The sequence below is a fragment of the Sorex fumeus genome, unplaced genomic scaffold (genome assembly GCF_029834395.1).
Source record: "Sorex fumeus unplaced genomic scaffold, SorFum_2.1 ptg000169l, whole genome shotgun sequence".
Taxonomy (NCBI): domain Eukaryota; kingdom Metazoa; phylum Chordata; class Mammalia; order Eulipotyphla; family Soricidae; genus Sorex; species Sorex fumeus.
The window spans coordinates 209,119-234,205 of record NW_026606226.1 but is presented as its reverse complement, the minus strand read 5'-3'; the positions used below and the strand labels follow the sequence as shown (position 1 = coordinate 234,205).

The 25,087-nt window shown below is 62.3% G+C and overlaps 1 protein-coding gene across 1 annotated transcript in view; it reads right to left on the bottom strand.

Moving 5' to 3' along the window:
- Positions 1 to 12,250, bottom strand: part of NECTIN1 (nectin cell adhesion molecule 1) — a 38,767-nt gene extending 26,517 nt beyond the window's left edge. The window contains 1 exon segment of the mRNA XM_056107530.1: positions 11,847 to 12,250. Coding sequence (XP_055963505.1) covers positions 11,847 to 11,925 — 79 coding nt within the window. The 5' untranslated portion in view covers positions 11,926 to 12,250.
- Positions 12,251 to 25,087: the final 12,837 nt, after the last annotated feature.

Sequence of the window (25,087 nt, the reverse complement as noted above, 5' to 3'; positions counted from 1 at the left end):
TCTGTGTGTGCATGTGAATGCATGGATATGCACGTATGTGTGTGTGTGTGCGTGCGTGTGTGTGTGTGTACGCGCCCATGTGTATGGGGTATACTGGTGCTGCTTTGAGAAGCGGCAGCTAGATAAGCCCAGGACTCTGCCCCTTTTACATCCTGAATGTCAGGGTCTGTGAACTTTCTGTCAGTCAGGACAGGGGCCCCGGGTGCCGGTGACCTCCTGAGAACTCTCGCACTCTCCAAACGTGGGGGGTCCCTCTCACTACCGCTGACCCAGGCTGAGGCCTGCTCTCCGTCCCAGACAGACTCTGCACCACTGGGCCTCCCCTACCTCTGGGCTGGCCCCACTCACCCCAGGCCGCAGACGTGGCCGGCATGTCACTGTGTCAGGGATGAGTGACACACAGGTCACCCCACTAGCCCCAGCGCTGGTTGCTGAAGGCGGGCGGCCCTGGTAACGGAGGCACTGTCGCGGTGGAAATTAGGCCAGCAGAAGTGTCTGTCCAGAAATAGAGGCGGCGTCTCCTCACACCCTGCCTTGGCTCCCGGGGAAGTGGGGGTCTCCACTGAGCTTCCACACTTGGGCTCAGGCCCATGCACCAGGGGGACACCAGGAACCAAAAGGTGCCGTTGAGGGGACCCTGAGTCTCTGGAACTGTGTTCTGGAAGAAGGAGGCCGGGCTCCACCCTCCAAGCCCTGTCATGGAAGGGTTCCCTGGTGGCAGGGCACCGAGGAAGAGGCGAGGCACCAATCCCCCCATCCCGGAGGCTCTCGCTCAGCAGCTGATGAACAGCAAGGGATGTGAGGGTGAGGGGGATGAAGATGCCAGAGTGAGAAGTGGTCTGGAGGGAGAGAGGCAGGGAGGCTGAGGCTCGGAAGTAGAGGCCAGGGAGCCAGAGAGATGCTCAAAGGGCCAGAGCAGGAGCCCCCCAGAGTCCATCTCCGGCACCCCCGGGAGTGGAGCCCAAAGGGCATGCTTCTTCCTCTGACCCACCCCCGTGTGGGGTCCGGACCAGGGCAGGGTGGGAGAAGAGAGCACTGTGGGGGCTCCCGGGCTCCTGGGGGCTGAGGGCAAGATGAGGCGGAGCTGGGCGGAGGGGGAGGACCCGGCTGATATTTCCCGGCATCCCCCAGGCCACTTCTCTCTCCGCAAACCTGTCTCAAGCCACTTGGTTGTCATGGAAACAGGCCGGAGTAGAACAGATGGCCTCCTCTCGCCACATTCCAATTAAACAGGGCAGAGACGGATCAGGACGGGGCTGCGATGTGCTGGCCCTGGCGGGTTCTGCCCCCTATTCCAACCAGTCCACCCGGGCCCCCCAAGGGACAGGCTCCCGGGGGTCATGATCCCTACAGGCCAGCAGCTGGGAGCAGAAGAAACTCCAGGACGGGGAGAAAGTGGCCCCAGGGAGGCACCTGCCCATCACCCCAACCCTCACTTCTGTGGTGGGACAGAATTGGGGGAAGGTGACCTTGAGGGGTAGAGCCAGGTGACACTCAGCAAGCAACACCCTGACACGTGCAGTGTGTACAGCACACACACTGAGGAGTGGGTGCGGGCACAGGTGTGTGTACCCCCCCCCCCACAGAACCTCACGGACGCAGCCAGAGAAGCCCACAAAATCCCATAGGCACAGCCACAGAACCACACAGGACCCCACAGGCGCATTATACATACTCACTACCACACAGGGCACACATATGCACACACAGAATCACGTGGGTGCATGTATACATGCAGTAACAACATGAGTGCCTGCACCATGCAGTGACCACATGGGCGCCTGCATCATGGTAGTGACCACACGGGCGTCTGCACCATACAGTGACCACCCGGGCTCCTGCGTCATGCAGTGACCACCCGGGCTCCTGCGTCATGCAGTGACCACACGGGCTCCTGCACCATGCAGTGACCACACGGGGTGCATGTATGCACACAGGGCTTGTGCCAAAGGCCCAGCCAAGTCACTGCTCCAAGTTGCACTTTTACAACAGTCCTACCTAGGAGAGTGCAGTACAAACCAAGGGGCAGGTCAGTCCTGTGCATTTCGCAGATCAAGAGCCTGAATGCAGTAGTCATGGCACAGCCTCACACGTGCTGCCCACGGTTACGGATCTGATGCCCTCATACCCCACCACTGGGCACAGTGGGTCCTGGGAGAGGCAATGAAGGTGGGGGCACACTCAGAGAGGGTAGGTGGGACGGCCTGGTAGAAGCGGGGGCAGAGTGAGGGGGTCTGCGGGGAGAGTGGCTGTGAGATGAGCCCAGAACTAGCGCAGGTATGGACGCCTGTTCTGTCTCAAGCCAGCACGAGGCAGGGTCCCAGCTCCACCATGCAGACGCAACCCTCAGCCCCGGGCCCAGGGAGCAGAGCCACAGCAGGCCTGCAGGGCAGGGGATGTGGGCATGCGACAGAGGCGGTGAGGGGTACTCAGATCCCAGGGCTTTCACCCAAGTGCCAGGGGGGCCTCAAGAGGCTCCAGAGCAGAGACCTATGACTCCAGGGGCGTCAGAAGAATCCAGGCAGTGGCCCTGGCTTATTGTGCAATTATGGAGCACCTACTGTGTACCAGCACTGAGTGGTCGCAGGTCATTTTCCTAGGGGCCACTCCTGGTCGCGTGTGGACCTGCTTTTTCTGTGCTCAGGGCACAGCAGGGGTGCCAGGACAAAACCCAGCACCTCAGACAAGCGAGAAAGGTGCCCAACCACCGGATCCATCAGATCCCTCTGGCTACTCCCAGCCCAGTGCTCAGGAGTCATTTGCAGCCAGGCCTGGGGTCAGTGCAGAGAACCAAACCTGCATGCAAGGTGTGAGCTCGGCCCTTTGAGTCTCTCTGGGCCCTGAGCCAGGTTCTGCCTCACACAGAGGGTGCAGTCGAGGGAGGGGAGGGTGACTTCAGACAACACCGTGCCAGGAGTCAGGCACCTCAGAGAGAAGTCCAGGGGACCCCTGGGATTTTACGGTGGATATGGGGGCTCCGGGCTGAACAGAGGCAGGGAGCACGGTGGGAGGTGCTGGTGCAGGCCATGCTGACCACACCCCGAGTGCGTCCACGGCAAGTCACGGGATCCCCGTGGAAGAGGCGGCTCCAACCAGAGAGCTGAGGGCGGGGTCTCCCTCAGGGTGCTCTGTCTCCAGCACCCAACACTGTCCTACGACTTTCTATCCTCACCTGGCGGGGATGAGGCAGGGGTGCTCAGGGACACTGCTCCCCACCCTCCAGAGCCCAGGACAGCCCCCCACATGCCTGCCCCAGGGTGGCAGCATGCTCGAGAGGTGCAAGTGGAGACCCCAGAAGGGAGCTGCACCCCAGGGTCAGCCCAGGGGGCCCTGCCAGAAGGGAAGGCTGAGGGCAGCCACAGAAAGACCCTGATCTCTCCCACCAGATGGGGTGGGGGAGGACAAGGGTGGGGGAGGGGAGGGGCAGGAGTGGGGGAGGGGTGCTGAAGTGGGGCAGAGTCATCATGATTTATTAACCAGAGACTAATTATTAACCGGGTGCTCCTGGACTCGGGGCCACAAGGGGCCCAATTTGTGGCGGCACCCTTTGGTGGGGCGGAGTCCCCCAAACTCCCTCCAGACTGGCCCTCCTGGCTATCCCCAAGCCTGGCTGGCCGCCCTGGGGTGGCCCTGGGGGTGTCCAGGGCCGGATGACAGTGATTGAAACCACCCCTGCAGCCTGTCCCTGCCTGGTCTGGGAGACCTGTGGGCAGCCCGCCCCGCCCCACCCCTGTCTGCTCACCCCTTATCTCCTCCCCAATGTCAGGCGAGGGCAGGGAGGCGCCACGGTGGGGGGTGGGGCTGGGGATCCTGGTGGGCAGCGGGAAAGGGGGGCAGGGGCTGATAGAGGTGGAGGGGGGCACAGAGGACTCCCCTGCTGGGCTTGGCAAGGCTTCTGGGTCACCCCTACGACAAACGGGACCACAGATGGCCCACGCCACAAGCAGAGGTCAGCAGCACCTCCAGAGCAACCACACGAATCCCTGGCCAGGGGCGCAATGAATGCCGTGTGGGGAGGTGGTGGGGGTCGGGGGTCCCCCATGCCACAAGGGGTTCACGGGTCACAGGAGGGCACAGGCTCCCATGCCTGTTGGGAGTAGACACAGGCCCCGGCTCGGCCGTCCACACTGCAGTCCGAATCCTGCAATGAGCCCCCTTTCGGGGCCCGGCTCCCAGCACCAACTTAATTCCTTAATTCCCACTGGAGCTAAGAGCTTCTCGGGCTGTGATTGACTGCTAATCCCGAGGAAATCGGGCTGGGGAGGGAGAGGGGGACGTGGGTGGCGGGCAGCCGGCCATCCTCAGTCCTTGGCCACACCGGGGAGCTCACCGGAGGAGGGAGGGCTGGCTGGGACCGGTTCTGGGGAGAGAAGCCTGGGGGTCTTGAAAGGTCAGCGGAGAGACCCCGACCCCAATATCAGGTGGGCAGGGGATAGGCAATGGGGAAGAGGGCTGCAGGGACAGAGGGGTGCCTGCTTCCAGGCAGTGGGGGAGGGTCACACCACACCACAGACAGTTTTAGCCCCAGGAGACCCTAACTCTCCCTGTCCGTCATCCTCATGTCATCCTCATCCTGGGATGACTCCAGTGGTGGGGGACCCGGCGGGGGGGGGGGGGAGTGTTTCAGGCCCAGTGGGGAGTGAGTCTGCGGCGGTCAGGGAAGGCAGAGCCTTGACAGCAGCTGTCTGGGGACCCGCAGACAAAACAAGATCAAAACTGACCTTCCTCTGCCTCCTGCTCCCCGCCCCGCCTCTCCCCACCCTTCCGCATCCCCCCTGACCCAGGGGTGAGGTGAGAACCCCCTCTCTTCCCTGGAAGATGGAGACCAGAGTCTCATCAGGCGGGAGCACCTGGGGCAGGTGACGTCAGGTGCAGCGCGCACGGACACGCACAGGACAGGACCTTCCACTTAACCCGCGCGCAGCACACGCCGAACATGAGCTCACACGGAACCCACCCCGAACACAGGACGCATAGAGCATGACCTCATACATAACGCGCGCGTGTGCACACACACACAGAGAACACGGCCTCATGCACACACGCATAAACAATAAACACAGCCTGTGCACAGAGAGGACATAAAAACACGAGTCAGACAACCCATCAGCCAGGCCTGGTGATCATTAGAGCCAACTGCGCGCGCGCACACAAACACACACGCACGCACACACGCAACATGCACAAACGCGCACACACACGCATGCACACACATATACATGCGCGCATACACGCACACACACACACACACACACGCACGCGCACATGTGCCCCAGGGGTGAGAGAAACAGCAACGGAGGCAAGAGAGAGAGAACGGGACGGCTTCTGGGGAGGGGGTGCTGAACAGGGGGTCTGTCTCCCCAGAAGCTGCCTGGGTCTCTTGCCCCGGCTCCTGGGCCACCCCAGCTGCCCCCGCACAGCCCAGCACAGCCCGCCCCTGCCCCCATCATCCCTTATCTGCCTCCTGAGTTGTCACAGGCCCATCCATCAGCCAGCGGAGATAATCCGCGTGCTCAGCTGGCCAGGACACGGGCGACTCGGGGGCCCCATAAACACAGGCCCGTCTGCACAGGGCCGGCCACCCTGGCAGGGAGCGGCGGGCCCATCCATCATTGGGAGGGACATGGCAGGCCAGGCCAGCGAGATGGGATGCGGGGGTCCAGGGAGGCATCATGGCAGAGTAACGCAGTGCCTGGTGTCTGCTGGGCTCACGGCTTACCGACGTCAAGAGACGCCCGGTGCTGCCGATGTTTCCATCTCCCACCCGAGCTGCCACAGATGCTGGTGACTCTGCACCCCCCGCCCCCCAGGAGGCCTGGTTCGGGCCAGCAGGGCCTGATTGGCCAGCTCCTCAATGTGGGGAAGGGGTCAGGCAGCCTCCAGCCCCCATCCGTCTATGGCTCCCACATTCCTCTGGGGTGCAGGTCCCAGGGGTCGCCCTGGAATTCGTGTGAGCCGAGGGTCTAGCGGGATTCCTCTAGGAGATGGGGCGGAGTTGCCTCCCATCGAGTGAGGACATCTGTGGGGGCCCTGGAGTGACCTGCAGGGCCAGACTGACGGCCCGGGCATTCACTCTCCCGGGAAGCACCAGCCCCACGCCCCAAACACAGGGGACTCCCAACACCATCCCCACCCTCCCCTTCCACCCTTGTCAGGCCTCATGCTTGCCATCTTCTGGGATCTCTGGGTGAGGGTAAGAGAGACGGAAACCTTCTAGAAGCTTAGGGCAGGCCTCTGCACCAGATCAGCTCTCCAAGCCTTAGCCCCAGCCAGTTTCCATCTGTCTGGGAACACCGAGGGACAGCGACTCCAGAGGCGTCCAGGAGAGCAGCTGTGACCCTACCTGCTGAGGTGCCCAGGAATCGGGTGGGCGGAGCAGGTCAAGGCACTCAGGTCTGCAGGGCAGGAGCACCTGGCACCAAGCACCCAGCATGGGTAAGTCACCAAGACATGGATGGGTGGGACCCCTGAATCCCGTAACACCCCCAGCATGCCCCGGGCTGGGTGTGGGGGCTAAGGAAGGGTCTTTCCTACTCCTAAGCCCCCGGCCAGGCCCTGACCCTCCTCTAACTGATATCAAGGTGGGATGGGGGGGGCTACAAGGACCCTCCCGCTCCAGAGTTATGGGGATTAGTTACGGCTCCTCGGACATACAAACGACGACAAACTGCTCCTGGCACCGAGGCCCACCCACACATGTCTGGGAGGTCCCACGAGTCCCCCCAAGCCACCGCGCCTGCGCTGCTCCTGGTACCGCCAGCCCCCGCAGAACCAGAGACTCCCGTGCCCTGGGGTCAGCACCCATGACCCTGACCCAAAGACTCTGGGACAATGTGGATGAGGGCGGCTCCGCAGTGAGTGAGGGTCTCCCCAGCTGGGGGCGCTCACGAAGGGTCCCCAGGTGGGAAAGAAAGCCTGGGTCTCCTGCAGAGGATGGGGCAGCAGGGGGAGCCGAGTGTGACACCCCGGGGATGCTTTGGGGTTTCACTGACAAAAGCAGCTCCGGAAGGGGGGAGAGACCCCGCCTCTCCAGGGGCCCTCCAACACCAGGTCAGCCGTGTGCCTGGGTGTGAGGAGAGTCCATCGAGCAGAGGGCCCGGCCCAGGACCCCAGGTGCCCAGGCCCAGATGGCTCCGGCCTCCCCTCCAATCTGCCATGGCCCTCCTCCTGGTCTGAATGATGAGAGCTGGACCTGTGGGGTTTGGGGGCTAGCAGGGGGAGAAGGTAGGGGGAGCGGGAGGAGGAGCTGGATCACTGGATCTTCACTGTAGGACCCCCTCCCCCCACCAAGCATCTACAGAGCTTAGGTGCGAGGGCCACACTCCCAGGCCCTCCCCTCTGGACAACTGCCCCAGGGCCGAGGACGCCCATGTCCAGACGGAGAGGGCAGAAGCCAGGGGCCAAGCAGGTGGAGGGACTCCGGGCTTCTGGCTCTGGGGAGCACATTCCAGGGCTCCACATTCAAACTCCTCACAGGACACTCCGGGGCCCGGGGCCTCCAGCTGTCCCTCTGGAGCCACCAGCCGCGGAACTAATGTCCTCTAATGAGATCCGGGCCAGCGTGGCTGGCTGCAGGCGTTATTGTCTGTGGCTCAGTAATGAGGAGCCTCATAAAGCGAGTGAAAGCAGGTCCGCGTGGCCCAGGGCGGGCGGCCAGTCCAGGAGGGGACACAGTCAGCCACCGGCAGCTCCGCCCCCCGCCTCTGCCCATTCAAGTCACGCCCACAGCTTGGCCTCTGCTCACTGTGCCAGGGGCCAACCCCCTTCATGCATGCGCCCCGCATGATCATACACACACATGTGCGCATGGGTACTTACTCAGACACACGGGCTCACACACATTCACACACGTGCACTCATATACTCAAGACACAGACTCAAATACACACACGTGAACTCAGACACAGACTCACCCACTTTCACATAAGTGCACTCAGACATATGGACTCACATAAACATACATACATGTACTTATGGACTCAGACACACGGACTCACACATCTTCACACACATGCATTCAGACACACGGGCTCACGTGAACATACACACGTGTACTCATACTCAGATACACACTCACATACGTTCACCCACATGTACTCATACTCAGACACACAGATGCACATACACACATTCACACATGTGCACTTACACTCAAGACACACAAACTCACATATACACATTCACACACATGCACTCATAGACTCAGACACATGGACTCACATATACACATTCACACTGTGCACTAATGTACTCTCATATACACATGGATTCACACACACATGTACAGACATAAACTCAGACACATGGACTCGTGGAGTCAAATATATTCACACACATGCGCTCATAATCACAGACTCACACATGCACTCACATGCACATACTCGTACACAGCACATACATGCACGTATATGCTCACGCGTGCATGCACTCACACACGTGTACATACACAGATATACACCACATGCACATATGCTCACACAGTCGCACACACACGCATGCTCTCTTGCACAGCCCCCACAGACCCCACTTCCCTGGGAGCTGCCCTTTCCCGGTGGTTGTGGGGGCCCATGAACTAGTGAGGGACCCTCTCCCCGAAGCATGCTCTCCTGGGCCCACCAGCTGGTCCCTCAGCCCCTCCTGTCTGGGCACCCACAAAGCCCCTCCCCCGGGGTGCTGAGGTGGGTGGGGAGCCCCAGAGATGATGGGAAGCGGGGTGCAGAGGCTGAGGGCCTAGAGGGGAGGCCCAGGTGGCGCCTTGCTGAGCGTTTCTGATTTGCGGGGTTTTGGTAGTTAATTCTGCCCCCCACACACACACATCCCCCATCCCCTGCCACTCCAGCTTCTCCTTGACTCCTGACCTGGCGTTCCCAGACTGCCTCTGAACTCTGGTGATGCACCCACAGCCCCAGTCTCGCTCTGCCTGATGGGGGCGATCTTGCTGCGGGGAATGCGGGTGAGGTGAGTCTCTGTTCTCCCTCCTGACCAGAGCCCAGGACCCCCCCCAACACTGACAGGCTCGATTCGGGCACAGCCCCATCTCTGGGGGTGCGGGATCGGTTCAGGGTGCCTCAGCAGACCGGGATCCAGCAAGTCAAGGGTTAACTGCCCCGCGGGGCGTCAGTGTGCCAGCAGCTCCGGCTTTCCCTGGCAAGGTGATCCCTGCGCAGGGCTTAGGTTACCCACAGCCCAGCCCCATCTGCTGGGCTCTGCAGGCCTGCTCTGGGGGGTAGGGGGCGGGGGGTGGCACTGTGTCGCTCTCCAGCTGGGCCTGGGCACGGGGGCACTGGGCTCCCAGGGGTGTCCTAACCTGCCCCTTCATTTCACTGTCCTTTCCCAACCCTCTGGGGATGGGGGGCTCCCACTTGCTGGGGATGGGGGGCTCCCACTTGCTGTCGTGGGAACTGGGCTTGTTTCTGGCACATGAGGTCCTGCAAGGCGATTTAAAGAGGACCAAAGTCCAAATTTATGTGGGAAACAAGGGAGGTCAAAGAGAAGCTGTAGCCCTGTCTCCCGAGAACTGTAGGTGATCAACGCACGCGTCCACTCGAGGCTGGGCCAGCCCTGGGAAGGCTGGTGCCCAACCCCTCTCTGGCCTGCCACACTGGCTAATACCCAAAGTTTACAGATCAGCAACATTTGGGAACAGACAGACGCCCTCTTGATCCGCCCCGGCCCCAGGGAGGAATCACTCAGCCGGCTGGTGGGAAAGACGGACAGTAACTGGCACCTAGCCTGGGGGTTTCCGGTTTGCGCCCAACAATGCCTGTCCCTCGGTCCCCGGGCTCAGCCTCAGTGCCAGCGTGCAGTGCCCTGGGTCCTGGGCTGGGCAGTGGTCAGTCTGCACGAGGAGTCAGCAGGGGACAGGCGTCTCTGGTGCAGAGTTCAGGCTCTGAGACCCTTCCCAGGTGGCAAGGCTGGGCATGACCATCTCTGCCACTCCCTCTCAGCCTGGATGCTGGCTGGCGTGGGGCGGGCAGAGTCCCAGGTGGGCAGGAAGTGGCCGCAGAGAAGGGTGCTGCCTGTTCTGACACCTGGGGTGCTCGGACTCTTTCCAGACAAAGGTTTGGGGAAGCCAATTAGGGAGGGTGTGGTGGGGGTGGGTGGGCGGACACCTGCTCCCCGCTGGGGCAGCCCTCCTGGGCTCCTCACCTCTTTGGGATGCACCCCACCCTGCCGCGCTCCCCCATGGGCAGGGTAGAGCCCAGATTCCGAGTCCCCCTCCAGCTGCCTGGCACATTATGGTACATTACACGCACACAAATGCACACACATGCATATGCGCACACACACGTGCACACACACACACACACACAGGCCATAGCAAACACAGAGGAGGGGGCCCACTGGCTTCACTACCTGGCCCACTGGCTCCTTGTCCCTCCAGGCTTCCTGTCACAGCCCCGAACACCCAGAAAAGTGTCCCGATGTGGGAAGGAGAGGCCAGCAGGGGGTGTGGGAGGCCAGCTGTGTCCTGTGGCCTCCGTTGAGGGGGGGCGGGCATAGGCTGCCCAGCCCTGACAGTTGGGGTGCAGGGCTTAGGGGAGCGGAGTAAGCGCGCCGCTGGGAGCTCGGGGGAGGGGCAGGGTGGTGAGTGTCACCTCCCGCCCCAGTCCTGAGCAGAGGGGCAGGGCAGCCCGCAGCCCCCCAGAGGCAGTGCACCAGCAGCAGCAGGAAGCTGGGGCAGAAAATAACAAAAGGAGGAGAGAAGGGTTGGGGGGGTGTGAGTCCGGTCCCCCTCCCCCAAGCCCCTGCCCTTTGTCTTACCCGGGATTAACCCCTCCGGTTCCAGACCCACTGGGCCCCAGGAAGGCTCTCCCGGCGGCTTTCGCTAGATTCGGGGTGCAGAGCCCCCCACAGAGCATTCCCTGCTGGTCACACTCCTAGAGTTTGCTCCCAGGAGGTCCAGCGAAGCGCCCCCTCCCGTCAGTCACACCCTCTGGACCGGGCATGGACACTGTATCTCAGCATCCCTCCCCTGGCCAGGTTCTGGCCCGCCAACGGCACCCCCACCCCCACTCTGCCGGGAGCACCGCAAACGCGGGCACCTCCTCCCTCCCGGTCACTGCGCGCTGCCCACCCCATCCCCCATCCGAGGTCCGGTCCTCGGAGCAGTCCCAGCCCCCGGGTGCTGCCATCCTCAGGCCAGGACCACGTGCTCCGGCCAAGCCCCCACCCCCGCCCAGCCCCCCAGCGAGAGAGCGGGAAACCCTCTCCGATTTCCCTCCGGGACGGGCGGCCCCCACCCCGCCCCGGCCCCGCGGGCGCAGGGCGCCGGGCGCCTCCCCAGGGACACAAAGGGTTAAGCCCGGGCGCCCGGGACTGGGTCGGCTTCGCCTCCTCAACGCATTTTCCAGTTCATCCCCCAGCACAATAGGCCCGGGCAGCCCCCGATCAGCGCCCACCCCGCGCGTCCCAGGGGCCACCCAGGGCCTCCGCCCCCCCTCCCCGGGGGTCGGCGGCGCGGTTAACCCCTCCGCCGCCAGCCCCTCGGGGAAGACACGCGGGAGTCCCCTCGGGAAAGTGGGTCATGCCGCCACCGGGTTGGGAACGAGCCGCAGCGCCACCCGCGGGTCCCCGCCAAGTGGCGCGGAGTCCCGGGCAAGGGCCGGCAGGTGAGCGGGCGGCGCGCGCCGGGCGCTCGGGGAGAGAAGTCTGCAATTTACGTAACGCGGCGGAGTTTCCGAACTGCCCCCGCGCGCGGGGAGCCGGGCGGTCCTGCCCGGAACGGCGCTCCGGGCGCCCACGGGCGCGCGGCCCCCCGGAGCCGGGCGGGAAAGCGCGCGCGACGGGTGCCCCGGCGGTCCCGGCCGGGCACGGAGACGCGGCGAGAGGCGCGGCGCGCTCACCTGGGAGGAAGAAGGCGCTCAAGCCCAGCGCGAGTCCCCACCAGCGTCCAGCGGCGCCCGCCGGCCCCATCCGGGCCATCGGGCGCGGGGCTGCGGCCACGCGGGTCCGAGGGCTGCGCTCCGGCGGCGGGCAGCGTGCGCGGGCGGCGGGCGGGCGGCCGGGCGGGGCGGGCGGCTCAGCGGCGCGGCGGCTGCCCGGCGCGAGTGGCCCGGGTCATGTCCCCCTCGCCTCCTCTCCGGTCCCGCCCTCGCCGTCCACGCACACGGGCTCGGGGAGGGGCGCGCGGCGGCGGGCTCACAGCCTCCCGCTCGGCGCCGGCTCGCGGCCGTCCATGGCCGGCCCGGGGTCCGAGGCGGCGGGGGGCGCGCGGGGAACAATGTGCAGCTGCAGCCGCCGCCGCCGCCGCGCTCGCTCGCTCGCTCTGCCCGGCCCGGCCCGCTCGGCCCGTGATGTCAGGCCGGGGGTGGGGTTTCGCTTAACCCCCTCGCGGCTGCAGCGCAGGCTCCGGCGCGCGCGCGCGCACCCGCGCGCGGGGGCCCGGCCTCCGCCCCGCCGCGCGCTCCTCCCGGGCCCCGCCGGCGCGGCCCGGCCCCCGCCGGGGGTGCCCGTGGGGGGTCCCCGCCGGGCCCGCGCGCTCGGGAGCCGCTCCTCGGCCCCCGCGGAGGGCCCGGGGGGCGGCGGGGCGCTGACAAAGGGAGGCAGTGACCCCTAGCGGCCGGCACCGGGGGACGGGCGGGCGGCCGGCCGGGGGTGGAGTCTCCGGAGGGGGCGGAGGCGCGAGCGTGCTGGACGGAGAGGCTGCTCCCGGCCCGCCGCGCCGCCTCCCGCCCCGCTGCTCGGTCCAGGGAACCAGTGTGTACCCCCCGCGCCCAGACCGGGGAGGCGACTCGCCTGGGGTCCAGGGTCGCCCGTGGCCAGCTCGACCCGGCGCCCCGCAGCCCGCGCGCCCTCTCCGCCACCTGCGCGCTCCCCGGGGGCCGCGCCCCCCCAGGCTGCGCCAAGAGTGGGCTCCATCCAGGTGTCTGTCCTGCAGGGCTGCCTCTGCACCCCCAGCCCCCGAGAACGCCAGCGACCCCCTTCCCCCCAGAGGAGTCTAGAGCCTGCTCCGCGTCGCCCGCACCTTTGTTTCCCGAGCCCATTTGCGGGATTCCCGCCAAAGCGCCCGGTCCCCGCGGAGTCGACGCGGGCACTCGCCTTCCCGTCCTGTTCCCCGCCACCCACCACATCCGGGTGCCACCAGCTTCCTGCCAAGGCGCCTGGGCCCTCGGGGCTCTCGGCAGCGAGTCTGTCCTCCCCTCCCTCCCGCTGGAGCCCGCCCCCCACCAGCCCAGGAGGCCAGAGACCCCCGAGAAGGAGCTGGCCGCAGACCTCAGCAGGCAGCGCCCCCTGAGCCCAGCGCTGCCCTTTGCCCAGCGGCTGTTCCTGATAAGATGTCAGCTCTGGTTCCCGGAAGGAGGAGGAGCAGGACGCCCCTGCTGGTGCCCGCTCTCTGGGGTCTGGTGCCTGCTGCAGCCCGCAACCAGCACCCGCGCCAGCAGACGTGTGCATGGGCACGCTCGCACACGCAAAGATGTGTTCGGGGCTTCACACGACAATTGTGCCCGGCTTGGAGACTCTGTGGCATGGCCATGCCCTGCAGACATGCTCTAGGAGGGGGGTAGGCATTCAAAGCAAATGCTGTGAACATGAGTCTAACGCTTGTGGGGTGGGTCCCAGAAATGCACACCGAGGACCGGGAGGGTCTTGGAGAAAGTGTGTAGTTATCAGGGAGGGCTTCTGGGAGGAAGGGGCCTGGGCTGCATGAGTCTTCCAGGAGACATGGCGGTGCAGGAGGCGTTCTCAGAGACTCAAGTTCAAGGGGTTGGCATGAAGCCAGACTGGAAGCCCAGCAGCTCCTGGGGCGGGGGTTTGGAGTGGCCCACTAAGGGGTGGTGACCTGAGCCCAGAACTTAGGCAGAAAGAAGCTGGTAGGTTTTCTGCTGGGGGCAGGAGCCTGGCCCCAACAGCCTTGGCACCTCTGCTCTGCCCCACAGTGCTCTAAGGTCAGAGCCACACCGGGTCACTGTGTCCTCAGGATGTGGGGGGCTGAGGCCCTGGAGCTACCCCACGCCTGCAGGCCCTCCCCCACCCTCAGGGAACGCTCTCTGGGTGCTGATTCTGAGTGAGCGGTGCTTAGGGGTGGCCGGGCTGGACACAGTGGCAGCAAGTCAGTGAACTGCGGGATTATCCTCTGATCATCGGGAAATTTGGCTCTAAACTGCACAAAGGACCCACACCATACCAGGAGTGTGTGTGTGCGTGTGTGTCTGTGTATCTGTGTGTGCACCTGTGTATGTGAGTGTGTGGGGAGTGTGTACATGTGTAGGCATGTGAGTGAATGAGAGTGTGTAGTGCGTATATGTGCAGGTGCATGTGTGTATAAGTGTGCGTGTGTGCTTGTGTGTATGTGTGTACATGTGTTTAGGTGTATATGTGTGTGAATGTGTATATGAATGTAGGTGTGTGTGAGTATTTGTGTGTATCTGTGAGTGTCTGTGTAGTTTATGTGTGAGTGTGTAGGTATATGAGTGTAGGTGTGTGAGTGTATTTGTGAGTGTGTTATTTTAATTGTGTGTGAGTGTGGATGTGTGTGGGTGTATGTGTGGATGTGTGTGGATGTATTTGTGTGTGAATGTATGTGTACATGTGTTGTGTAGGTGTGAGTGTGTATGTGTGTGGGTGTATGTGTGTATGAGTATATTTGTGTACGAGTGTGTGTATGTGTGTTGTGTATGTATGAGTGTGTGGGTGTGTGTGCATGTGTGGTGTGTGTGTGTGTAGGGGGCTACATGAACAGACCAGAGAGCAGGAGAGGGAGAAGGTAGAAGAGAGAGCTTAGAGCTTGCTCACACTCTGATGATTCACTCCACAAATGTCTTTTTGAGAGCTTCCGGTGCTAGATACTGAGGCCAGACAAGTGACGGCAGCCCGGGCCCAGTGCAGATCCTGTTCAAGGCAGAAGCGGCTCTGCCAGGACACCGGGTGCTCTGGTGACCAAGAGCAGTGTCTGCTTCTGGGCCAGGGGACTCTGCCTTGACCCCAGGAATCTATCTGACGGAGTTGGTGGAAACCCCTCTGAGATCCTGAGGGTCCTGTCGGTTTGTCATTCTGGGTGAGGAAGGACAAGTAGGTGCAGCCATGTGCCGGGATGCCTGGACATCTGACATTTCCTTCCGGGGCAGGAAGGAGCAGAGGGTCAAGCATCAGAGACGAGATTGTTCTGGAAGCCAGGCAGCCTGGCCACACCCCTCACTGCCTCCGCTGAGTTCCAATGCAGAGGCAAAGGCCGCTGGTTCTGTCCTACGGTCCGGACCTGATGTCCCGTGACTGTTCCATTTCGGCGGCCAGCACCCTGGTCCACACCTTCTGCCTGATGTCAGCAGCATCCTGAGGCCACAGGGCCTGTGTGAAACCAGGGGAGGCCATGAAATAGGGCGGCCACACCCTCGGGCCTCCAGAGCTGGCTGGAGTCCCCAAACCCCAGCTCTGCCACCCCGGGGCTGTGTGTCCTTGGACGCACGACTTCACCTCTCTGCTCTGGTTCCTCCTCTGTCAAGTAAAGGCAAATGGAAACCCCTCCATGTGGGGTCAGTGAGGGTGTGCTGAGTTACGCCCAGTGACGCTGGTGTCTCACTGCACTGTAAGTCGGCACCGTCTCCCACCCAGTCAGAGTCACTGCTCTGTGCTCTCTGTGTCATGGTGCCCCAGGAACAGAAGCACTGGGCGACTCAGGGCTTACTCCTGGCTCTGCACTCAGGAATCACTTCTGGCAGGCTCCAGGGACTCCGGGATGGTGGGGATGGAACCCAGGCAAATGCCCTCCCCGCTGTACTCTCTCTCCAACTCCCCTCAATCTTGATTTTCAAACCTCTGAAGTTTTGGAATAGCTTTGGACTTACAAGAACGTCGCAGTGACAGTCAGGGTCTCTGTGTGTGTCCTCGCCCAGCTCCCTTTGTGCTGGTGTTTTGCATAACCTATAACCACAGCATGTTTGTCCAAACAAAGAACTTGGTGTTGGCATAACCCTGGAGCCGAGCTACCTTTCTTCAACTATCTCCTTCCCGAGGCTGACTCTCCATCCTGCTTTGCATAGGGTTAGGGGGATTGTCTCCCCGCCCCGCCGAATGAGCTGCACCGGCTTCCTCCCCTGAGGTCAAGGTCAGGTTCTCAGAGCAGCCTAGGGGCTGCTCACCTCTGCCACCTCCTCTGCTGTCCCCGGGTGGCCCATTCTGTCACGTCTGCCCCCACCTTGCGTCCATCCACCTGTCCATCCGCCCATCTGCAATTGTTGCCAATACTCTGATTTTCCCTGCATGGCTGCCAACCGCAGGGCATGTGGGGTGAAGGTGCGATGTCGACCCCCTTCTCTGCTTTCCCGCTGGTGCCGCTGGTGCCGGCACTGAATGGATACATGTAGATTGACCCATTCGCCGTCTGTGCCGCCGTCTGCCCATCCCACCCCCTTCAGACTGCCGGGCATTCATCTGCAGAGGGGGGAATTTAATCTGCTCAGCGGCTGTCCCATGGTGCGCTGAGAGGCCTCGAGTGTCCCCCACATTCCCGTCTAGGGGAACTGGGTTGAAAGAGAGGATCGTTTGCCTGGGCTCTGCACACACTTTCTCCTCCATGGATTCTGCCGCTCACAAAAGTCCCACATCCCCCGACCTGCTTTAACATGATGGACCATAGATGCAAATAGTTTGAGCTTTTTCAAACTCCAAGCTGTCGTGCTACTGTTGTTTTTAATGATGATGATTTGTTTGTTTGTTTGTTTGTTTTGCTTTTCGGGTCACACCCGGCGATGCACAGGGGTTATTCCTGGCTCATGCACTCAGGACTTACTCCTGGCGGTGCTCGGGGGACCGTATGGGTTGCTGGAAATCGAACCCGGGTCGGCTGCGTGCAAGGCAAACACCCTACCCGCTGTGCTATCGCTCCAGCCCCTAATGATGATGAGGATGAGGATGAGGATGATGATGATGATGTAGCACAGCGGGTAGGGCATTTGCTTTGCAGGCAGCCAACCTGGCTGACCTGAGTTCAATTCCTTTGCTCCTCTCAGAGAGCCCGGCAAGCTACCGAGAGTATCTCGCCCGCACGGCAAAGCCTGGCAAGCCACCTGTATGTATTCAATATGCCAAACACAGTAACAACAAAGTCTCGCAATGGAGACGTTATTGGGTCTGCTCAAGCAAATCGATGAACAACAGGAGGACAGTGACAGTGACAGATATTATTATTATTATTATTATTATTATTATTTGCAGGCAGTGGTGAGCTGGTGCAGGTCTTTGAGCGGAGGAGGGTAGGCTGGTCACTGTCAGGGCTGGGCTTCGGGAGCTGGGTTTGACCATCGGGTGGGTAGGACGGGCGGGCCGAGGCTGGTCAGTGCAGGGGGAGCGGAGTTGTCATGGAAGCAGAGCAGAGAGAGGATCTCGGGAGGAGGAGGTGGCTGGGAGGGAGAGGGGATTAGAATGGGGCTTTGGAGGGATTGGGAAGGACGCTGGTGACCTTTGGGGCGCAGGGGGTGGGGGGACGCAGAGGGCAGGCGAGAAGCAGAGGCTGCAGGCGAGAAGATCCAAGGCGGCAGCCGAGATGCACCTAATGGATCTGAGAGGGACGGCTCCCACCCTAGAGACCACTGGGGGGGGGCGCCTGATTCAGAGCCACTGGCCATCTTGGGGGGGAAGGGGGCGGGGCAGAGGAGCTTGGGATGAGGGAGTGAGAGATGTAGGGGGGGGTGAAGGAGGGACAGTCTGGTGGAGTGGCCGGTGTTTCTTCCAGCCTGGTGGGAGTTCAGGGCTGCAGGAAGGATGGAAGTTGCTCAGGAGGCCTGGGGTGGGGGGGGGGGGGGGGGGAGTAACTCACAGTGAAATGAGTTCTTAGCACTTGCAGTGAGAAGTCGGAGTGGGTGGCAGGGAGCCCGGCCATCCCCCCAAAGCCCAAGGAGGCAGACCACGGCGGTGGAGTCTGTCTCAGGCAGCCTGCGGGCGTAGCTGGGTCTGAAGGTGACTATTCCCAGGAAGCTGTTTTGGGGGTGTGGTTAGGGGGTGGCCGGCTTCATCACTCAGCCCCACCTCCCCCCACGCCCCTGAAATCCTCCCCTGCAGCTGTGACCCCAGCTCTGGCCCAGGGAGGCGTGCCCCCAGCCCCCCAAGGCTATCCTGAGTCCCGCCCTCAGCGATCAGGGCCAGAGTCCCCGGGGTGTGGGGCACCCTGGCGGGCCCTCTGCCACTGGGTCTTGAACTTGGGTCTCTATGGGAGCGGCACTCACCCCATCCTGCGTCTCCCAACCCCAAAGTGCGGCCTGGAGAGAGGAAAGTGCACAGAGCCACCCCCCCGCCACCCCCGAGGTAGCGGGGCGGGGGCACCAGCCCTCCTTTCCCCGGGCAGGGCTTCTGGGGGGCGCTTGGGAAACCGCAGCACCTAATTACTGTTATCATCGCCCGCCCGTAGCTGTGGTGATTATGGGGCGCCTCTTCCCACAGTGCTCAGCAGTGCTTAATTACTGTTGTTCCAAGCGGCCCTCACAGCGCCGGCCCGTCCCACGGTTCTGGGCCACCATCGCTGCCCCCTGGCCCAACCTTCTACCCCAACAAAGTGGTACCTGTAGGCCGGGATGTCCTGGGGATACCTGTGGGGGGCTGGAGCACCGAGCAGCCCTAGAAAGTCCCGGGTTCCCCCGAGAGCTGGGCTGAGCGTGCGTCAGCAGGGTCCTCCCCTGGGATCCCCCCCACCCCAGGCCTGGAGAGTTCTGGATATGGTGGGGGGGGCAGCAGTCCTGATCTGGGGCGGGGATAGCCCCCAGAGAGGAGGGGTTTGGAGAGAGCCCCAAGGGCCAGGGATGGGAGGAGGAGCCCAGACAGCCCAATCCCTCTCCCTGCAGGCACCGACAGATCCTGGTGGTTGTGTGTGGGGAATGGCCAGGAGGGACGGTGTGTCCACATCGGTTTGAGAAACAACCATGGGGGCTGGGGTGGGGGGGTTGCATCTCTGGGCCAGTGCGGGTGGGGGGGGAGTGTGCGTTGGACTCTTGACCTAGGATCACTGGGTGTGGCTGCCAGTTCCCGTCGTGGGCTTGGCCCTTGGCAGGAGCTGCTGAAAGCTGGAAGCTGTGTCCCTCCACCCTGCACGCCGCCCCGAACACCCAGGCCCAGCAGGGAGGCCCAGGGAGGGTTCCCATGCACATGAGTCCTTGGGGGCGGGGGTGGGGGTGGGCGGTGCCCAGCTGCCTCGATAGGAGCCCTCGGAGGTGGGGGCTGGGATGAGGCTGGGAGCTGCCTTCTGCAGTGACAGGCAGGACGCAGGGTGCTGGGACACTCCCCATCATTCATCCTGCAAGGGAAATCGGGGAGACAGTGGGGGCCAGGAAGCGCCACCTCTGGGGGCAGGGCTTTTGACTTTCGATTTTACTTTAAGATCATTATAAGGTACTTGAATAATGGATTGATTTTCCCCCCTCCTCCAACACCTCCCTCCCCCAGACTCTGCTAAGTGTTTTTGCCCCAGAAATGAGCTACTGATTTTGGTTTAATATTAATGTCTTGACTTCCTTGGGCCCAGCTGTCTTGGGGGAGGTGGTGGGGGTAGGGGTTCCCAGGGGTCCAAAAGTCACAGCCCAGGGGCTGGAGTGATAGCACAGCGGGTAGGGCATTTGCCTTGCACACGGCCGACCCGGGTTCGAATCCCAGCAGCCCATATGGTCCCCCGAGCACTGCCCGGAGTAATTCCTGACTGCATGAGCTAGGAGTAACCCCTGTGCATCGCCAGGTGTGACCCAAAAAGCAAAGAAAAAAAAAGTCACAGCCCAAGGGCAGGGCGTGGCATTAGGGATGCCCAGAGGAGGATCGGAGAGGGGTGCACGGCCTGGCCAGCCCTGTACCTGAGGGGGTTTCCCTTCCCTGTTTGCCAGGGACTTTGGGGGCAGGGAAAGTCCTCAGGTGAGGTGGTGACCTGAGAAATATGCCCCTTGAGCCTCTCTGTGCCTCTGTTTCCCCCCTTGAGGGTGGGGTTGGCTTCAGAGATGCCATGATTTTCCCCTCCCCACAATGACCTCTGAGGGCCTCGGTCAGCTGCTGCCCTTGGCTCCCCGTGGATGCCCAGGGGTGGGTGGGCTGCCCTGCGAAAGGAGCTTCTCCTGAGCGAACCGGACATGGGGTCACTCGCCAACCCCGAGACACACCTCAGTCTTGGGGACCAAGGCCTGACACAGAGAAAGGGCCCCTGGTACGGGGGAGGGGGGGAGGTGACAGGAAATTCGGGACTCTTTCCAAGCCTCAGGGACAGAAAAGATTGGGAGAGGACTCAGGGTGTCACACACAGAAGGGAGTTGAGTGGGACTTGCCAGGGGCCAGCCCCAGGGGGGCTGTGAGTGCTGGTGAGGTTCCGGGGTGCACTGGGGGTACGTGGCCACATCGCATGGGCCTGGGACACGGGTGAGCTCTATTTCGAGGGCAGTGAGGGGCCGGGGCAGATTTCAGAGCAAGGATGGTCCCTAAGATGTGCACACAGTGGGGGCTGGAGTGATAGCACAGTGGGTAGGGCGTTTGCCTTGCACTTGGCCCACCCGGGGTTCGATTCCCAGCATCCCATATGGTCCCCCAGGCACCGCCAGGGGTAATTCCTGAGTGCAGAGCCAGGAGTAACCCCTGTGACCCAAAAAGAAAAAAAAAAGATGTGCACACAGTGTCCAGGTCCATCCCAGGTCACGCTGGGCTCCGGGACCCCAGACACCGGCTCTGCGTGTCCCGCACTGAAGGTCTCATGTAGGGCTCATCTGCTGAGTGTGCCTGAGTCCACACCTGCCCGGGCACTGCCTGCGCCCCGGAGAGCACCCGAGTGTGGGTGCGGCACTGGGGAAGGTGCAGACAGGCCGGCTGGGAGCTGGGTGGAGGGACCGCCCTGCATGAGTGCTCAGTCTGACACGGGGTCTGCGTGGTCTCCAGCTCACAGGCCCATGCAGGGTGCCGTGAGGCGAGCACCTCAGGTCAGGTTAGCATCCAGCATATAGAGAAAACCTGGGACTCCCGGCCCCTCCCCGCCAGCCCCTCCCCGCGTCAGTCGTTTGGTAAAATGCCTGGCACCAAGATTATGAAATAATGATATTTTCTCCAGGAAAAAAAAAGACACTAACAGTTGTTTGCTTGTTCGTTTTGGTTTGGGGGACCATATCTGGTGATGCTCAGAACTTTCTCCTGGCTCTGTGCTCAGGGGTCCCCCCCCCAGGTGGTGCTCAGGGGATCAAACCTGGGTAAGCTGTGTGCAAGGCAAATCCCATAACCCGAGCTCCCTCGCAGGCCCCATTAGAGGATGCTTTTATGCTTGTGTGTGTGGGGAGAGTTGTGCTTGTTCTCAGTTGTGGTACTGGTGTCCTGACAATCCCACTGGGCATTGCAGGACAGTGCAGCCTCTGTACTCCGGGACCGTCCCTGGATCCCATGCACGATTCTATGCTTTTTTTTCTGGGGGGGGGGTGCAGACTCCATCCAGCTGTGCTTAGTTGCTGCTCTCGGCTCACGTCCAGGGCTCATTTCCTGCAGTGCTCAGGCCACGCAGTGCTGGAGACCAAACTCAGGGCTCTCCCTGCCTGCAGAGCACGGGCCCCACCCACTGCGTTCTCCAGCCCAGACAGGATCCCCTTCTCATCTCACACCCTTCGAAGGTCCCGCAGGGCTGGGACTTGTTCCAACACACTCGGGGACAGGTGGATTCAAATCCAGGACCCCACCTGCCCCCTGGGGGGGTCCCAAAGGTGGGCGTGCTCACCCTCACAGGTGCCGGGTGGCGGCAATGATGGCGGCTTCTGGCTGCAGCACACAGTAACACGATCACAGCCACAGCAGTGATAATCACGCAGAGCCTGGCCGGGGGGACGCTTCTCAGGGGCCCTGGCATCTTTCATCCTACGGCAGCCGGCAGTTGGGGGACTTGGGCAGATCAGCTGGGGGTTAAGGAGCCAGTGGAGGAGCATCCTGGGAGGTGCCTGACCATCCCCCCCCCCCCCGTCCCCTCCTCCCTGAGCAGCTTCCCGGCAGAGTCTGTCCAGCACCCCCCCCCCATTCTGGAGAACAGCAACCTGGCTGGGGGAGCCGGCAGCTCACCCCGATTCCTGCTTGTAGCATTTCCCGGAGTCAGCCTGACGGAGAAGTGGCCGAGAGGCAAAAGTGGCCTGATCAGAAATGCCATCAAACCTCATGGATGATGCAGCCAGATCAAAGAGCCACGGGTGCTGATTCCTCCATGGAGCCCGGCCAGCGGTATCTGGAGGGTCCCCATGGCTGGGGAGCGGGGGGATGCTGTCCCCTGGAGTGCCCAGCCACTCTGTGCTCTTCCTGTCCCCCATCTGGGCTGGCCTCTGGGTTCTGCAGCTTTAGGAGAAGGGGAGAGACTGGACAGGAGGGGACCACCCCGCCATTCTGTGATGGAACCCCCCATCTTCGTCCTGACCCCCAGATCACTGGAATGGGCTCAGGGGGTCCATTTCCCTGTACCTGGCCATCCACAGAGGCCTTGAGGAGGGGCGCTGCCGCCGTCCAGGCTCAGACTCCTGGAGACAGTGGCCTGCTGGTGAGCGGACAGCCAGGCCGAGGAACCGCCTCGGCCACCGCTCTTGCTTCTTCGTGCCTGTGCCGAGTTTCTGCATAGCAGGGAGGGGAAGGCAGTAGCCCCTGGACGCTGCGTGGGAGCCAGCAGTAGCCGGCCCAGGTGTGTGGGCTCTGCTGAAGGGGACCCGCGGAGGAGAGGGGCACGGGGACATCTGCCTGACACCCTTGCCCGCGTCCTTACCTGACGCATCTGCTCCCGGGAGCTGATTACATTAGTGCGTGTGTTGATAAACACGCAGAGTGGAGGCGCGGGGCTGGTCCTGAGCAGAATGCTAAGCGGGCCGCCGGCTGGCGAAAGCTGAGCGGGAGACTGGCAGAGGGGTGCTGCCACCAGGGACCCCGGTGTGGGCCTGCCGAGCCTTCCGTGCCCCCCATCTCTCGGCCTCTGCTCTCCTCTGCTCCCTGCCGGGGCCCCGGGACCAGCACCTTGGCATGAGGGGAGGGTTTATGGACGCCCCTCCTTGCTCTGCTGCTGCCCCCCCGCCCTGCTTGCCGGAGCCTCAGTCTACTCCGGCAAGTGGGTGTCATGTGCCCCCACAGCATGGAGAAGTGAGAGGATGCAGCCGCCCTCACTCCGAGAAGAGAGCGCCCGACTGCCCACCTTGGCGGGGGGGGGGGGGGGAGGGTGGGACCGCAGCACCCATATCTTCATGTCTTTACGAGTCTGTGCAGGTCTGAGGCTGTGGCTCAGCCTCTGTTGGTGGGACTGTCACTGGGGGCTTCTCCTCCGGGAGCTCTCTGGAGGCAGGACTGTGATCCCAGCCCCTGCAGAGTGGACGGGGTGGATGAGCGAAGGATCGCTCCTCTCCTTGTGACGGTGGGTATCTGTGCCCTCCATGGCCCCCAGGCGAGGAGCACAGGACTGCAGAGCGCCACCTAGTGGCTGGAGCCAGGGGCCAACAGGGCCCCCATGCCCCACCCCCACACTGTCTAGAGAGTAGGGCTGCCCTCCTCCCAGATGAGGATCCCAGTTGGTTTGGTGGTGGCATATCCGGGCCAGGCAGGGGCCCCTCCCCTCTGCACTGCGTCCTCATGCCTGTCACTCTGCAGTCACAAGGAGACCACTGATTGGGAAGTGGTGGGAGGCCAGAGGGCGCGTGGACACACATGCACATCACACACTTACATACACACACTTGCACACTTGCACACGCACACTCATTCGCACACATGGACACTTGCATACACACTTGCACACGCGCACACTCACACACAGCCCCCATGGCACTTCTCTTGTGCCCTGGTGTTTCCGACACGTGTCCCCACCGCGTCAGACAGGAGCTCTGTTCCTCAGGCGTGGCCTGTGTTCCTGACACATCGAAGACATTGCAGGGGTGAAAACGTGAGCCCGTCCATGCAGTTTTAGAACCGTGCAGAGTCTGAATGTGTTCCACGTATTTTGGGACATATAGGTCTTGTGTCACTTTTGGCATGTCTCAAGCATTTCCATGTCATTTCTGACATGTGCCCCATGTCACCTTGACATGTGCCTCCCTGGTCACTTCTGACATACATTCCACATCACTTTGAACATGGAGCCCAAGTCACAGTGTCTCTCCCTACCCCGGCCCCTTTGCGTGTTCTCAGCATGTGATTTTGAACATGCAGCCTATGATGAAACTGGCCTGTGTCTAAACCCATGTTGCCGACATGCCACTTAAACACATCCACACATCCCCTGTTGTCTCAGGCATGCCTCATTCGTACCTGTGTAGTTCCTGACACGTGCCCCATGTTGTCCAGGTTACTTCTGACACACATCCCAGACAGGTCCCATGCCACCTGGGTCATGCACCCTACTTCTCACACGTGTGTGGGGTTCACCTCAGGCTAGCCCCCGTTTGTGGCCCCTGTACCAGGAATGATGTTGGGGGCCTCTGGCACCCCGTGAGGTCCGTGGAGACTGGTACTGCTGGGCAGGGATTGACTAAAGTCTGCCAGCGCGTGGCCCTCCTCTGCTGTCGGGTCCCACACTGGGAGTGTGTGATGGGGTGCAGGCCAGGGAAAGTGTGTGTGTGTGTGTGTGTGTGTGTGTGTGTGTGATGGGGGTGCGGGATGGAGAAGGCATGTGTGTGTGTATGTCATGGGGATGTGGGCGCGGGAAGGTGTGTGTGTGTGTGTGTGTGTGTGTGATGGGTGTGCGGGCAAGGGAAGGCCTGTGAGAGTGTGTGAGTGTGAATGAGTATATGTGAGTGTGTGCGAGTGGGTGTGTGAGAATAAGTGTAAGCATGTAAGTATGTGTATGAGTGGGTGTGATTGTGTGAGTGTGTGTGTGTGTGTGTGAGTGTGATGGGGGTATGGGCAAAGGAAGGGGTGTGAGTTTGTGTTTGAGTGTATGTGAGTTTGTGAGTGTGAGTGTGCCCGCGGGTGAAAGTGTGCTGTATGGATCGGGGTGTCAGGAGAGGACAGTGGTCGGAGCAGTCCTGGCAGCCAGTGTCCCCCAGTTTCTGTGGCCGTCCCCGGGGGGCAGCAGATTGGAGCTGTGTGCTGGGGGCCCCCACCCGTGGCCCAGCCTCCGCCTCGCACACGAGGGAGTACCCTTCCTCCCCACGCGCCCCCTCTCCCGGCGCCCTGGCCCCAGGAGGCTGACTGAGGG